Below are 13,929 nucleotides of genomic sequence, written 5' to 3' on the forward strand. Positions count from 1 at the left end.
TTGATCTTGTTCACATGGATGTTTGGGGGCCATTTTCCATTCCTACTACTGCTGGGCATAAATATTTTCTTACAATTGTAGATGATGCATCAAGAGCTACTTGGGTTTTCCTCATGAAAGCTAAAACCGAAGTTAAGCCTTTGATTGTTTCATTTTACAATATGGTACATACTCAATTTCAAACCCCAATTAAGTCCATTAGAACTGATAATGCTTTAGAGTTTAACATGTTTGATTTTTACACCTCTAAAGGCATTATTCATCAACAAAGCTGTGTCTACACTCCACAACAGAATTCAGTTGTGGAGAGGAAACATCAGCACATTCTGGCAACAGCTAGGGCATTGCAAATTCAGTCCAACATTCCTCTTGTTTTCTGGGGTGATTGCATCCTCACAGCTGTCTATTTGATCAATAGACTTCCTACCCCTTTTTTGCAAAATAAGTCTCCTTATGAGGTGCTTTTCAATCAAATTCCTTCTTATTCTCACCTCAAGACCTTTGGCTACCTTTGCTTTGCTACTAATGTCAATCCACATAAGCATAAGTTCACCCCTAGAGCTAGGAAGTCAGTTTTCTTAGGATACCCGTTCAATATCAAAGGTTACAAGCTGCTTGATCTTCAATCTCACTCTATTTTCATCTCTAGGGATGTCATCTTTCATGAAAAGGTGTTTCCTTTTACTTCACACACTTCTCTTCCTTCATCTGCTTTAATTCCTTTGCCTAGCATTCCTTCCATCCCTCATGCCTTTCTTGATCCTATATCATCTGTCAATGTTGATTCCTTTGTTCAGATTCATCATGATCTTGACACAGATGATCAAGCATTTCCTGATGTTTTTGATCATGTTGCTACTGATGTTCTTGATCATGCTGTTTCTGTTACTCCAGCTGTGCATACTGATGCTCCTAGAAGGTCTAGCAGGGTGCCTAAACCTCCATCTTCCCTTAAGGCTTATCATTGTAACCAAGTTTCATCAACCATCATCTCCAATCAGTCCCAGTTAGGCACTTCCCATCCTCTTTCTTCTTATCTCTCTTATGCCACTTTATCTCCTACCTACAAGTCTTTTTGTTGCTCAATTTGTACCAACACAGAACTTAAGTATTTTTCACAAGCTGTAACTGATCCTAAGTGGCAAGATGCCATGGATGCTGAGATTGCTGCCTTGGAAGCCAATAATACTTGGACTGTCACTCCTTTGCCTCATGATAAACATCCTATAGGATGCAAATGGGTTTATAGGATTAAGTATAGGGCTGATGGGGCTATTGAAAGATACAAAGCTAGGTTGGTTGCAAAGGATTTTACTCAAAAGGAGGGCTTAGACTACCTTGAAACCTTCAGCCCTGTTGCCAAAATGGTTTCTGTGAAGTGTGTACTTGCAGTGGCTGCTGTGAAAGGCTGGTTCCTTAGCCAACTTGATGTAAATAATGCTTTTCTTCATGGTGACTTGCATGAAGAAGTATACATGGCTCTTCCACCTGGTTTTCACAGCAAGGGGGAGCATGGAGAACAACTTGTGTGTAGATTAAATAAGTCACTCTATGGACTTAAACAGGCCTCAAGACAATGGTTTTCTAAGTTCTCAAGCACATTGATTCAACTTGGGTTTACTCAATCTAAGGCTGACTACTCACTCTTCACTAGGCAACAAGGAGATTCATTCATTGCCTTGTTAGTATATGTTGATGACATTCTCATAACAAGCAATGATAAGGAGCAAGTTGATCAATTTAAGGTGATGTTGAATCAGAAATTCCAGCTGAAGGATTTGGGTGCATTGAGATATTTTCTTGGTTTGGAAGTAGCTAGGACAGAAAAAGGCATCTCCTTATGTCAAAGGAAGTATGCTCTTGAGATTTTGGAGGATGCAGGGCTTCTTGGGTGCAAACCTGTAAAGTTCCTATGGATCAAAGTTTAAAGCTCAGCAAACATGAAGGTTTATTACTTGATGATCCAGGGCAATATAGAAGATTGGTGGGAAGGTTGCTGTACCTAAGCATCACTAGACCTAACCTCACTTTTGCAGTCCACAAACTAAGCCAATTTATGGCTAAACCAAGAAAACCACACCTTGAGGCAGCACTTAAGGTTTTGCAGTACTTGAAGAATGAACCTGGTAAAGGCATTTTCTTCTCAGCAAATTCAGAGTTGCATGTGAAAGGTTTTACAGATTCTGACTGGGCTTCATGTCCAGATACCAGAAGATCTGTTACTGGATATTGCATATTCATTGGAGACTCATTAGTTTCTTGGAAATCAAAGAAACAATCCACTGTTTCCAGATCATCAGCAGAGGCAGAATATCGGGCTATGGCTGTTTCAACTTGTGAGGTAGTTTGGATTCTTTATTTGTTAAAGGATCTTCAGGTTAATCACAACAGAGAAGCATTGTTGTTCTGTGACAGCCAGGCAGCTCTCCACATAGGTTCCAATCATGTTTTCCATGAACGAACGAAGCATATAGAAATTAACTGCCATGTTGTAAGGAATAAAGTGTTGGAGAAAGTTATCAAGCTTATTCATGTTATAACTCAATCCCAATTAGCAGATTTGCTCACTAAGGCTTTGAGTCATAAACAGTTTTCAGAGCTTTTATCCAAGATGGGACTCATCAACATTTATCAACCTACAGTCCATCTTGAGGGGGAGTATCAAGATCAAGGCAAACACTTAGAGCAAAGCAAGCAATTAGAGCAGAAGAAGCAAGGCTCAACACGTATAGCAGAGGTTCAAGAAGCAATATCTGAAGCTCTTGTAGCTTAGTAGCTGTGTTTGTTTCATTAACAATATACGACTTGTAGTTTAGTATTATTTTCTTTCATTAGTGTTCACACGTGAGTAGGTTAGTTTGTTGACACGTGAGAGAAGTTGTTAGTTAGTTATTCTGATTTGTTAGCTTAGCTCAGTGCTCTGTTTCTCGTTCCTAGCTGGACTTGATGATGTATATAAAGACACAAGCTAAATTAATTAATTCAATTCAGTTTTTCCCAAATCTTTCTTTTCTCATATTTTCTCTGATGGTTTGTGCCAATATGCCTAGAAATAATAGTGCATGATTCACTAGTAGATGGAACCCGTTTAGGGCATTTAGGTCTTTCACATGTGCCAAAACATTTGTCTGGATATTCTGGACCATCATTCATGGAAGCTCTCATACAATTTGAAGTAACAGGGTGTAAGTTTGGGCAACCATATGGGATTAGTGAAGCTACCTTCTTACAATATATAAAAAAGGAGAGTTTTGGCCTCTTCCTTTGTGGTGTAATAAAACGCATCTTGAGAGGCTAAACAAGGTGCTGGTCTTGGCTAGAGAAAGAGAGAGTATCAGTGAGGGAAAGAAACAAAGAAAGGTATAAGGAGAGTGTGGGAGGGCGGGAGAGAGCAGAAATAAATGCGGTGAATGAACAAATCTACTCCTATATCACCATGCTTTGACACGACTTCCCTGATTCACTCAGACTTTATGTGGAAAATCATGGGCAGAAGTGAATGTTTATGCGGAAAATCAAGGCTAATTTCTTTGTTCTCTCTCTCTCTCTCCCCTACGTGTTCTCTATCAGTCTCTTTGAAGCCCAATAGTTCTATCTCATGGATAATCAATTTTTTTTTCCTGCTCGTGCAAGTTTATTGTCTTGAGTTTGGGTTAGAGTGCCAAATGAATTCTATTATGATTTTGGTTTAATAATTTGCATGATGATGGTTGTGCCCCTTTCCACTCTTGGTTTCTCTTTGCTGAATATTTTCAAAGGCAAAGTATGCATGAACCCCACTATGTAATTACTAATTAGTATATGTGAGATGTCCAGGGCCTTCTTTTTTTCCTTTTTCTTTTTCTTTTTTTTTCATGCGTATGAGTTTCTTGGCTTACTTTTGTGAATGACCCACTTTTGTTTTTGTGATAAATTTTAAGAAAGGAATGGGAAATGAATGCAAAAATAAGATGTGGGTAATGGAGTTGGATCTTTATAAATGTATGGATTGCCATATCATAAATAGAGGTTTTAGTTCGGGATGAATTTCATGGTTCTCTATATATATTTAGAGAAATTATACAATGTGGGTGAATGTAAATGAGATTTACATTGATTATGCTGAGCTCGATAATGATTATGATAAAAGGACTATGATATTTGGTGTACTATATAAATGTTAGCTTGGCAATGTTAAATGAATTTTTTTGGCATGTAAAACATCGAAGTAATTATGGAGTTATGTGATGGGCAATGCATGCTACATGTGTAAACTAGGTAGTGCAGAACATGCTTAGAATCTGTCAATGTGCAATGCTATAGTTTTATTGGGTCAGACTATTGATTGTAATATCTATAATCAGTTTTCTGTTTTCTTGAGAGTATTTAACTATGCTTATTTGTTTGTGTTTGTAGCATTATAGCTATCCCAAATCAAATTTATGGGCTTTCCTTAACCGATTGTCAAACAATTTGTGATTTTTATCCACCTTATCCTCTAAACATGACTTAGTGTATTACCATTATGTGGTAAAATGCCCACACCCCCCTTGAACTTTGGGGTAGTTGCACTTACACACCATGAACTTTTATTTTAGTCAATTTAGTACATTAACTTCAGTACTATAACAAATAGACCCTCTAAACCTTTATTTTAGCCAATTCAATACATAAACTTTGAAAATGTACCAATAAACCCCCTAAACTTTTATTATTATTTTTTTTTTATAAGAAACCCCCTAAACTTTTATGTTCTTTTTAATTTTTCCCCCATACTGGTTTAGTACAAAAAGAGGTTAATTGGGGGGAAAAATTAAAGGGATCTTACAGTGACATTATCAAAGTTTATGGAATAAATTGGTGAAATGTAAAATTAAGGGGGTATATTTGCTGCAGTACAAAATTTTATGTACTAAATTGGCTAAAATTGAAGTTTAGGGGTTATAAATGCAACTACGTGCATTTTTCCCTATCATGTGACATAGTGTATTATGCTCTGTTGTTATTGCTCTTCCCCCTTGTTTTGATCATAATAGCATATAATTAAAAGTTTTTATTAATTGAACTTAATTTCTTTTGTAATGTTTTCTTGTGAAAATGCTTGTGAATATCATGTGAAATATTATCCCAAGGGTTTTGCTCATATAGTGTACAAACTAAAGATGGTCCAGTATGCATTTTCATGCTTGGAAATTATATGGTCTATAGTCTATACCACTCACAATAGTTGTGTATTGCATTTGCATACAAGACTCACCATGCTAGGAACTCTCCCCTTGCCGTAATGAGTAATCTGCCCTCACCTGTTAATGTATATATTTTTATTATAGCTTGCTTCATCCATTTTATTTTCAGTTATCTAAATCTAAACTATTGTTATGCTGAATGCCATCCCACAATTATTTTTATGGTGAATGTTGTCTAATGAACTGATGAATGGCGAGCCTTAAATTCATGAGACCTACCTTTTGTAGGTTGCATTTGTTAATAGATCTTGTTGTTTGAGTATTATTTTTTTGTGATTATACTGTCATTGGATGCAACTGAAAGTGATTGGCTTGTCCCTTTGATGTTAGTTTGATTTAGAATGTGATAATGGAACCGTATTCTCTTTCTCCTCTCCAATCTTTTGCTTTCTTTTTTGGTAAATACAACTTCTATAAATAACTTAAGTTCTTACAAAACGACTTTACATAGCCTCAGAGTTATCAAACTCTGATAAAATAAAATAAGAAGGTACATCAGAAGGGGATATTCAAATAACATGACATCTGAAAATAAGGAACAGCCTATGGAAAGCTTGGACTAAATTCCTGCACTCGTGTACAATGCTACAGATAAGTATCTTAGAGCATCTCCAACAGTTTCTCCAAATTTTTGTACTGTTTGGAGAATGAACAGTAACATTTAGCTTTTATCTATCCACTTTTTCAAATACACTTCCAACAAATTCTCTATCCCATTCTCTATTTTATTTAAATATTATTTATTCGTTCATTGTTTATTCTTTTTTTAATCATCGTTTATTCTTTTTTTAACAACTATATTTTTCAATGAGAAATGTTATATTCACAACATTTTACGCAATATTTTTACAACAAAATTTATGTGGAAAGTTATTATTAGTTCTAATTTGAACCTATCACTAAAATTATTTTTTTACTCTCCAATATTAACTAATAACAATCTATTACTTAAAATTTATTGTGAAAATATTGTAAAAATATTGTAGTAACATTTTTCAATTAGGATTTTTTATTTTTTATATTATTTTTCTTCCTTTCATTTCATTTTCATCTACGTTTCATTTCTTTTTTTTCTTTTTCCTTTTTCTTGTTTTTCTCCTCCACACAAGACACACAGCCCCCCCTTCTTTTTATTTTCTTTTTCACCTCAAGAACATTCCAGTGCTTCACATCAGAGAAAAGAGAGAGAGAGAGAGAGAGGGAGGGGAGAGATCGGCTTGGGCCTCCACCGCATGCATCTCCACCGCCGCTCCAGCATCTCCACCGCTGCTCGTCGTCCTCCCCACCGATCAACTTGGGTCAAATCGTCTTGTTCTTTTTTTTTTTTTTCTTTTTTTCATATTTGTTTGTTCTAATTCAACTTTATTTTAAGAATTGGATTTTGTTTTGTGTTATGTGTTTGGATTATGTGAGACACAGGGTCAGATTGGCTTGTTCTTTTCTTCTTCTTCTTCTTTTTTTTTTTTTTTTTTTTTTATATATATATTTGCTTGTTCTGATTCAACTTTATTTTAAGAATTAGATTTTGTTTTGTGTTTTGTGTTTGGATTATGTGAGAAACGGAGAGAATGAGAGAAAAAAATAAATCCGGAGGAGAGAAAAAGAATTGATATAATAGTAGCTGGGATAATTTTTTAAGCAAAAAAATTGATTTGAAGGTGCTACAGTGTTCTCTAGATTTAGAGAACTACTATAGCAACTTCAAAAAAAATTTGGAGAACCTGTGCATTTGGAGAAGCTGCTGGAGCGTGAACAGTAACATTTGGTGGTCCAAAAATGGCTTTACAGTGGCTGTTGGAGATTCTCTTAGCTAATTCAAATCCAATGACACCGTTTCAGGAAATTCAAATACAAGGTTTCAGTAAAACTTAATACAAACGCTAATGTTTCAAACAAGTGCCAAACCCCAAATTGTGCACTGTCTAATTTTCAACAAATAATCTGATTTGCAGATGCCATGTAATGTAAATGATGTAACATGATAAGATGATAAACTATTAATCGTATCGTACTGCAGCCTTCAACTCAATTCTACTAAAAAAATCATTATATATATATATATATATATATAGAGAGAGAGAGAGAGAGAGAGAGAGAGAGAGAGAGAGAGAGAGAGAGAGATGGGTTCAAGTTACACCTGGTGTAACTTCACAAGAGTTACACATTTTATGAACCATTGATTACTATTAGATCTAAGGGTCAAAAAACACTCATAGTAATGTCATTATTACTCCCTAAAAATTAGTGATTTAGGCATTAACACTTATTATTAAAGGAAAAAAAAAAATCACAGCATTAACTGATAGAGAAAGGCTTCAGCTCACCGAACTTCGTTGTCCAATTGCTCTGGTCTTTCCCGCTGCCGATATTGCTGTCCTTGGCCGCGATTTGTGGTTTTTTAATAGCAACTGATATATGTAGTGTACACACAAAAACCATACCTACAAAAGCCTAATAAATGGAAATTGTAATTCTAATGTTTTGATCTACGTATAACCAATTGGAAAACACTAAAGTGACTAAACAGTAAACACGATCAATTAAAGGGATGAATGGATCAAATCTAAGTGAAAACAAACAACAAAAATTATATAAATATACAGAGAGATTTTGGTTACTTGTTAGTGTGATTGGTGATCTTTTACAAGAGATAGAGAGGGGTTCAATTTCAAGGATTCATGAAGAATCTTTAACAACAACAACAGGTACATATATGGAGGTCAAGAGCAATTCTAAATGGAGGAGTACAATTCATCACTGATTCCATTCAACGGTCTAGATTGTGCTTATTTATTTATTAGTTATTGTAGGAAACCATGAAACAGCGGTGGAAGCCAAGGATGGTGAGATCAACGACAGGAACAACGAGCAGTTGTGGGAGCAAAAGTCTGGCGAGCTCAACCTCTCTCTGTATCACCGTTGAATCCAAATTTTTCTCTCTCTCCATTGGTTTGGGCATCTAGCTTTGGCGATCTAGTTTCACATGAGCTCCATTAGTGAGTTTAAACGGCAAAGTAACAGATGTATTGATTTGGAAAAAGAAATACGAAGGAATAAGATGATGATATGGAAGAAGAAAAAAAAAAGAGTTAATGCTATGATTTTTTTTTCTTTAATAATAAGAGTTAATGCCTAAATCACTAATTTCTATGAGTGTTTTTTGACCCTTAGATCTAATAGTAATCAATGGTTCATAAAAGGTGTAACTCTTGTGAAGTTACACCAGGTGTAACTTGAACCCATCTCAGCAAATTAGATATATATTAGTCCTCTCTAAGTCATCACTTTTCATTTCAATCCTCTAATGAATGAATGCAATTTAGAGGATATAAATGAAAAATGGAGAAACTTAAGAGTAGGTTTTTCATTTTGGCCTAAATTTTTTTTATAAATTTAATAAAAATAATTCTAAAGAAAAGAAAAACAATAATACTTGATTTTTTTAATAAAAAATAAAACCCTTGCTCAACTATGGTGTAAGCAAGGGAGGGAGAGAGAGATGAGGGTGAGAGTCGTTTGGTGCATGCAACTAGAATTACATGGCAGAACCTCCGCAACACCACCATCGTGGTAGATTAGGTCATGCAACAAAGCAACAAAATGATCTACTCTCGTCGATTTGAGTTCCGCTCTTTTGTCTTCAACCCAAGGGATTGTTTTGTATGGATTCCTTTGTGAATGAGTCTTTGCTCATGGACTGGGATTCTAGTTTCTAATGTGGTGGTTGATAGGGTTTCGCTAGTAAACTTCGGTCGGTGTGAGGTGTGGTGCCCGAATCTGCAAAACAATGACTGACCGCATAGCTGCCCAATGTACATGATATTGTTTTTGTATAAAAAATACAAACAATTTCCTAAGAGGGATAGAGCAAAATAGTGGGATACAGAAGAGAGAGGCTTCGATTGAGAGTTTGTAAGGAAATGAAATGGAATGATCATAAAGAAATGGAAATGAGTGAAATGAAATATAATGTTTTTTTTTTTTTGAGAGAGTTTCAACCTATGGCGTCCGCTCCTGATGATAGCTCTTTATCATCAGACCAAGACACCAATCAATTTTTGGTATAGGCGGGGATTAAACTCCAGATCTCTTATATAACCATTAGAGACTTTATCAGTTGAGTTAACTGGAACCCACAAAATATAATGTATTTAAGTGAAGGAAATGAATAGAAAAAAAATTAATGGAATGGAATTAAGTAAACTTATTTGGATATTTTAAAATAAAGGAATAGAAAGGAATGAAAGGTAAGTAATCTTATTTGAAAGTAACATAGAAAGAAATGAATGGAATCATTATATGAGAATATTAATGTTAAACCCCTATTTTAAAATAAATGATTAAATATATAGGACTATTTTGAGAATTTTAGTAAAAAAATTTATTAAATCTAATTTCATTTCCTCTAGTTCCTCCCAATTTTGGGGGAAATAAAATTTGAGATTTTGAGAGAATCAAAAGGAATGAGTATTTCCCCTTATTTATTCTATTCCCTCCCACTTAGCCCTAGTTTGGGAAGATAAAAAGGAACGTAATGAAAAATAATGAAAAGAATAATTTTATAATATTCTTCCCTTAAGTAATTCTACAGTTACAAACTATTTAACAACATTTTTACAAACTGTTGATATATCCAACTTTTTATTGGTTTTCATCTAGATTCACTATTAACATCACTTTTTCATTTACCAATAACCACTTACCACATCAGTAGTTTGTAAATTTTTTTTGTAAAAAAGTTTGTATCTCTAGCATTGCTCTTCTTTCCTTCCCTTATTTGAGAGTTTTAATTGAGGAAATGGAAAGTTTATTCCTTTATTTGAGAATTTAGGTGGGAGAGAATGGACTTGAACTGTTTTAGACCTTAAACAATGTCATTTCAGTTTTATGCCCAGGTTAGAATTTTCCCAAATCTCTCTCTCTCTCTCTCTCTCTCTCTCTCTCTCTCTCTCTCTCTCTCTCTCTCTCTCTCTCTCTCTCTCTCTCGCCTTTGCCGCTCAAGGCCATCGTTCTTCAAGTTTCCCCCTCTCCTCTCTTCTTTGTCACATCTATTCTCTCGAACTTTCTAGAGATGGTCTTGATGCTCAATATCGAGGCTATTATGCTTCTCCTTCTTATGCTTTTTACCAAATGCTCAATACTAGGTTATTATGCTTCTTCTTGTTGCTTTCTAACCAACTTAAAATAAAAGCATTTTAGCTAAATTTGTTGCCACGAATCTCAATTAGTCGACTGCTATTGAGCTTGTAGTTAAGCTTGTGTCAATCGGTCGAAGAGGTGTTAAGTTGGAGTGAAAGGAGCAAAAACTCCTTTTTCCAACTAGCCTTGAGCTTTTGTTTTGTACTTGATAAAACACATCATAAATTCAACAAAGACTCAATGTTTGGTTCACTATTTGCCAACGGCCAATTTTTGGACCCTAACAAAATTTATGATTGACATCCATTGTTGAGTGGATTCATGACACAATTCCTCATAAACCCTGCCTCTTTCAAATCACTATGGTATGTCAAAAGCTACCTAAAGATTTTAAGTTTGGGCTGAAAGATTTGCAAGGGCCCAATTAAGATTAATGGATTAAGGAGTTTATGATGATGGGCGAAAATGAAACCTAGTAAAATAAAAATCGACGTGATAGTGGTGTGATCATATAACCTAATGATACCAAATACCCATTAAGCTTGAGGCAGTACCGGGCACATGTATGGCAAGAAGTCTTGCTAACATTGACACTTTCAAAAGGCCAGAAATGGACAAAAGCATGTCCCCTTAAGGTGCAGGCTCACCACTATATGGAGCAACCGTTGAGTTTTGCCAAGCATGGAGGCATGAAGCCATTGTGTTTGCAATGAGTGTGATGGCCGAATTGTGGGCTCTCAAGCATGGTCTAATTATTGTCTAGTAAAAATAGAGCTGGATGCCGAAGTCGTAAAAAATCTTGTTTACAATTCCACCGAGATGAATACCTCCCTCAATGCTCTTGTGGGTAAATGCTGGGAGCTGATCAAAGGAATTCCCCATACTAAACTCTATCACTGCAATAAGGAAGCCAATAGATGCCTAGATGCCCATGCTAGCCGTGGTTCTCTCTCTAGATCTTACTTTGTTTTTGGAACCCCTAGGAGAGGTTGCTATGTTTATTTACCTCAGTTAGGGAAGGCAACTGTACTTTTAAGAAACTTTGAATGTCGTAGTAGCTTATGTTAAATAATGAATTTTATCCCGTCTTTAAATAATAATAATAATAATAATAAAAATACATTGGAGTGACCATGAGGCCTCTCTCAAAAGTTTTGATCAGTATATGCTACCATTCAGCCCCAAAAAAGGTTTCCAAAGTTCATAAGGAATTATATTTGTATCTTTCAGCAAACAGATTCTGCAAAACATCCTGGAGAGGCACAACAGAAGCCACTTCATAATTTACATCAGTTATTGTGATTGTAAGTAGAAAAGAAATCAAAGCCACTAACTGCCTAGACATCTTTCACCAAGCAAATTGAAGGATGTGAGGAGTGGATGATTAATAGCCTAGACTGCATCTTTAAGAAAGCAATTACAACATAGCTCAGATCAACAAAAAAAAAATTACAGCATAGCAGCTATAGCAACTAATAGTTTGATAGAATGGAAGCAAGTGACTTACAGAATTTGAATAAAACAGAAAAGAGGAAAGAAGTTCATGCTGAAATTCTACTTATATGAAAAAGTTGTATCCCCACGAGGACTGTGTCTATGGTGTCTTTGTGAGAGAGGTTAATAGAGTTCTTAAGCAGCTAAACTTCACCAGTATAGTACATCCGTTTTTAGATACACTGGTATCACCCTAATGAACTAAGTCCCCATAAACCGTATATAAGGAATCAGTTTTCTCAGAAATTTAAGTGAAAAGTTCCTGAGCAGACAAATTAAAATTAATTGGCATCATGCACCAAAAATACTACCCAAACAACATTGAACCTATTCACAAAACGGAAGCAACCTATAAATTAGATTCACATCAATCTCAGACAACATTCACCACAAACAACTATTCAATCAACACAAAAAGCAACCTATATAACACTCACTCATTGACAAGCATTCCAGAAACTTGTTTTTCTTACTTTTCACATAAGATAACAAAAATTATACCATAAACTTTACCATTTCAACAACAAACTATACAGTAATTAGTTAATTAACCACCAACCTTTTCAACAATAGGAAGCAGCCCATCACACAAAATCCCCTCCCAAAGTCCCAACAACTACAAGCTATTAGTAATAACTCAATAAAAGTCATCCCTAAGTTGTTATAGACAAAAGCAAGGATCTTACCCAGTTAACCCTACCAAACCCATCACATATTCTCATCAAGGACAAGTAATAGTACCCACTTTTGAGTTTTTGACTATGCCATTAACCCAACATAAACATCATCATCATCACCATCTTTCCCCTTATAAAACTCCAACTCAACACTCTCATCATCTCCACTCTCATTCATATCCATTCCTTCATTCCTCCCAATATTATTCCCCATTACCTTCTTTGTTTTCCTCCCCACAGTTTTCACATTCATCTTCCTCCCTGCTTTAGTCTTCACATTCCTCCCAACTCCCACATTCCCTTTAACGCCGTCGTTTTTCCCATCCTTTTTCTCCTCAGCAATCCACACGAAATCGCCCACATTTCCACCCAAATTTACACGATTGCCACTCGCCCCGACTTTCTCTTTCTCTCTCTCGTACCCAAGAGGAAAATAGCTCCAGCAAACAGAGTACTCTGTCTCCCCATTCTTCTCCGCCTTCCGCGGCGCGTTCACCGCTACCCCATGAAACCCTCTCCGACAATTCTGGCACCTCAAACAACAATCCTCGTACACCTTCTCGTACTCGTACATGTAGTAACAGTACGGGCACAACGTCCAGAATGCCGCCTCGGCGGCGGTCTTGTCGATTTCGGCCTCGTACTGGGCTCTCTTGTCCGAGTCGGACAGCACAGTCCAAGCTTCGCGTACGAGGCTGAGGGCTTCGTCGGAGAAAGCGAACTTGTTGACGTTCGGGTTCAGGAGCGCCGCCAGTTTAACGAACTGGGCTCGAACGACCCGGCGGTTCCCGGACTCGGAGCGTCGGACTTGGAGGATGGAGTAGTAATCGAGGTGGCGGTTGCGGAAGCGATTCTCGGCGGCGGAGAGGACGTCGGCGATGGCGAGTATTTTGTTGGCGGTGGAGGATTGAACCGGGTCGGATTCTCGGGCTTGGATGGCGCAGTGTCGGCACTTGGGTAGGTTTCGGAGTGACAAGTATTTGGTGGATAGTCCGAGAAGGTGATCGGAGTCGGGTTTCGCGCGTGCTCGCTCCATTTTTTCTGTTTGGGATTTTTTTTTAGTGCAGGGTGAGAGAACTATGGAGAGAGAGAGAGAGAGAGAGAGAGACAAGAAAGGGAATGAATGAGAGTCATTGAGTGGGCCTTTTAATTTATAAGGAAAATAGCAATTGACGAAAATGGACATGATATTTGGGACATCGGGTTTGTCGCTAATTCAATCTGGACCTTAAATGTGGCAAGATCATGACGTGGGATGTCTCACTGGCGTGAAAAGTGGGGTTTTGGGGATTGTGGTAGGAGGGTATTTTGGTCTTTTAATAAGGAAGGATTCATTACAGAGTTGCAGTGGACTGAGACAGTGGGAGGTCAATTTGTTTTGCCTTTTGCGACTC

General features: G+C 36.6%; 1 protein-coding gene across 1 annotated transcript; it reads right to left on the minus strand.

Annotated features, from left to right (window-relative positions):
- Positions 1-12,617: 12,617 nt before the first annotated feature.
- On the minus strand, positions 12,618-13,571 carry LOC115973559. Its single transcript, XM_031093823.1, has one exon. It carries the CDS (start codon positions 13,569-13,571, stop codon positions 12,618-12,620), a length of 954 nt encoding a protein of 317 aa, XP_030949683.1.
- Between the last annotated feature and the right edge of the window lie 358 nt (positions 13,572-13,929).

Source organism: Quercus lobata, unplaced genomic scaffold (assembly GCF_001633185.2).
Source record: "Quercus lobata isolate SW786 unplaced genomic scaffold, ValleyOak3.0 Primary Assembly Scq3eQI_1877, whole genome shotgun sequence".
NCBI classification, from domain to species: domain Eukaryota; kingdom Viridiplantae; phylum Streptophyta; class Magnoliopsida; order Fagales; family Fagaceae; genus Quercus; species Quercus lobata.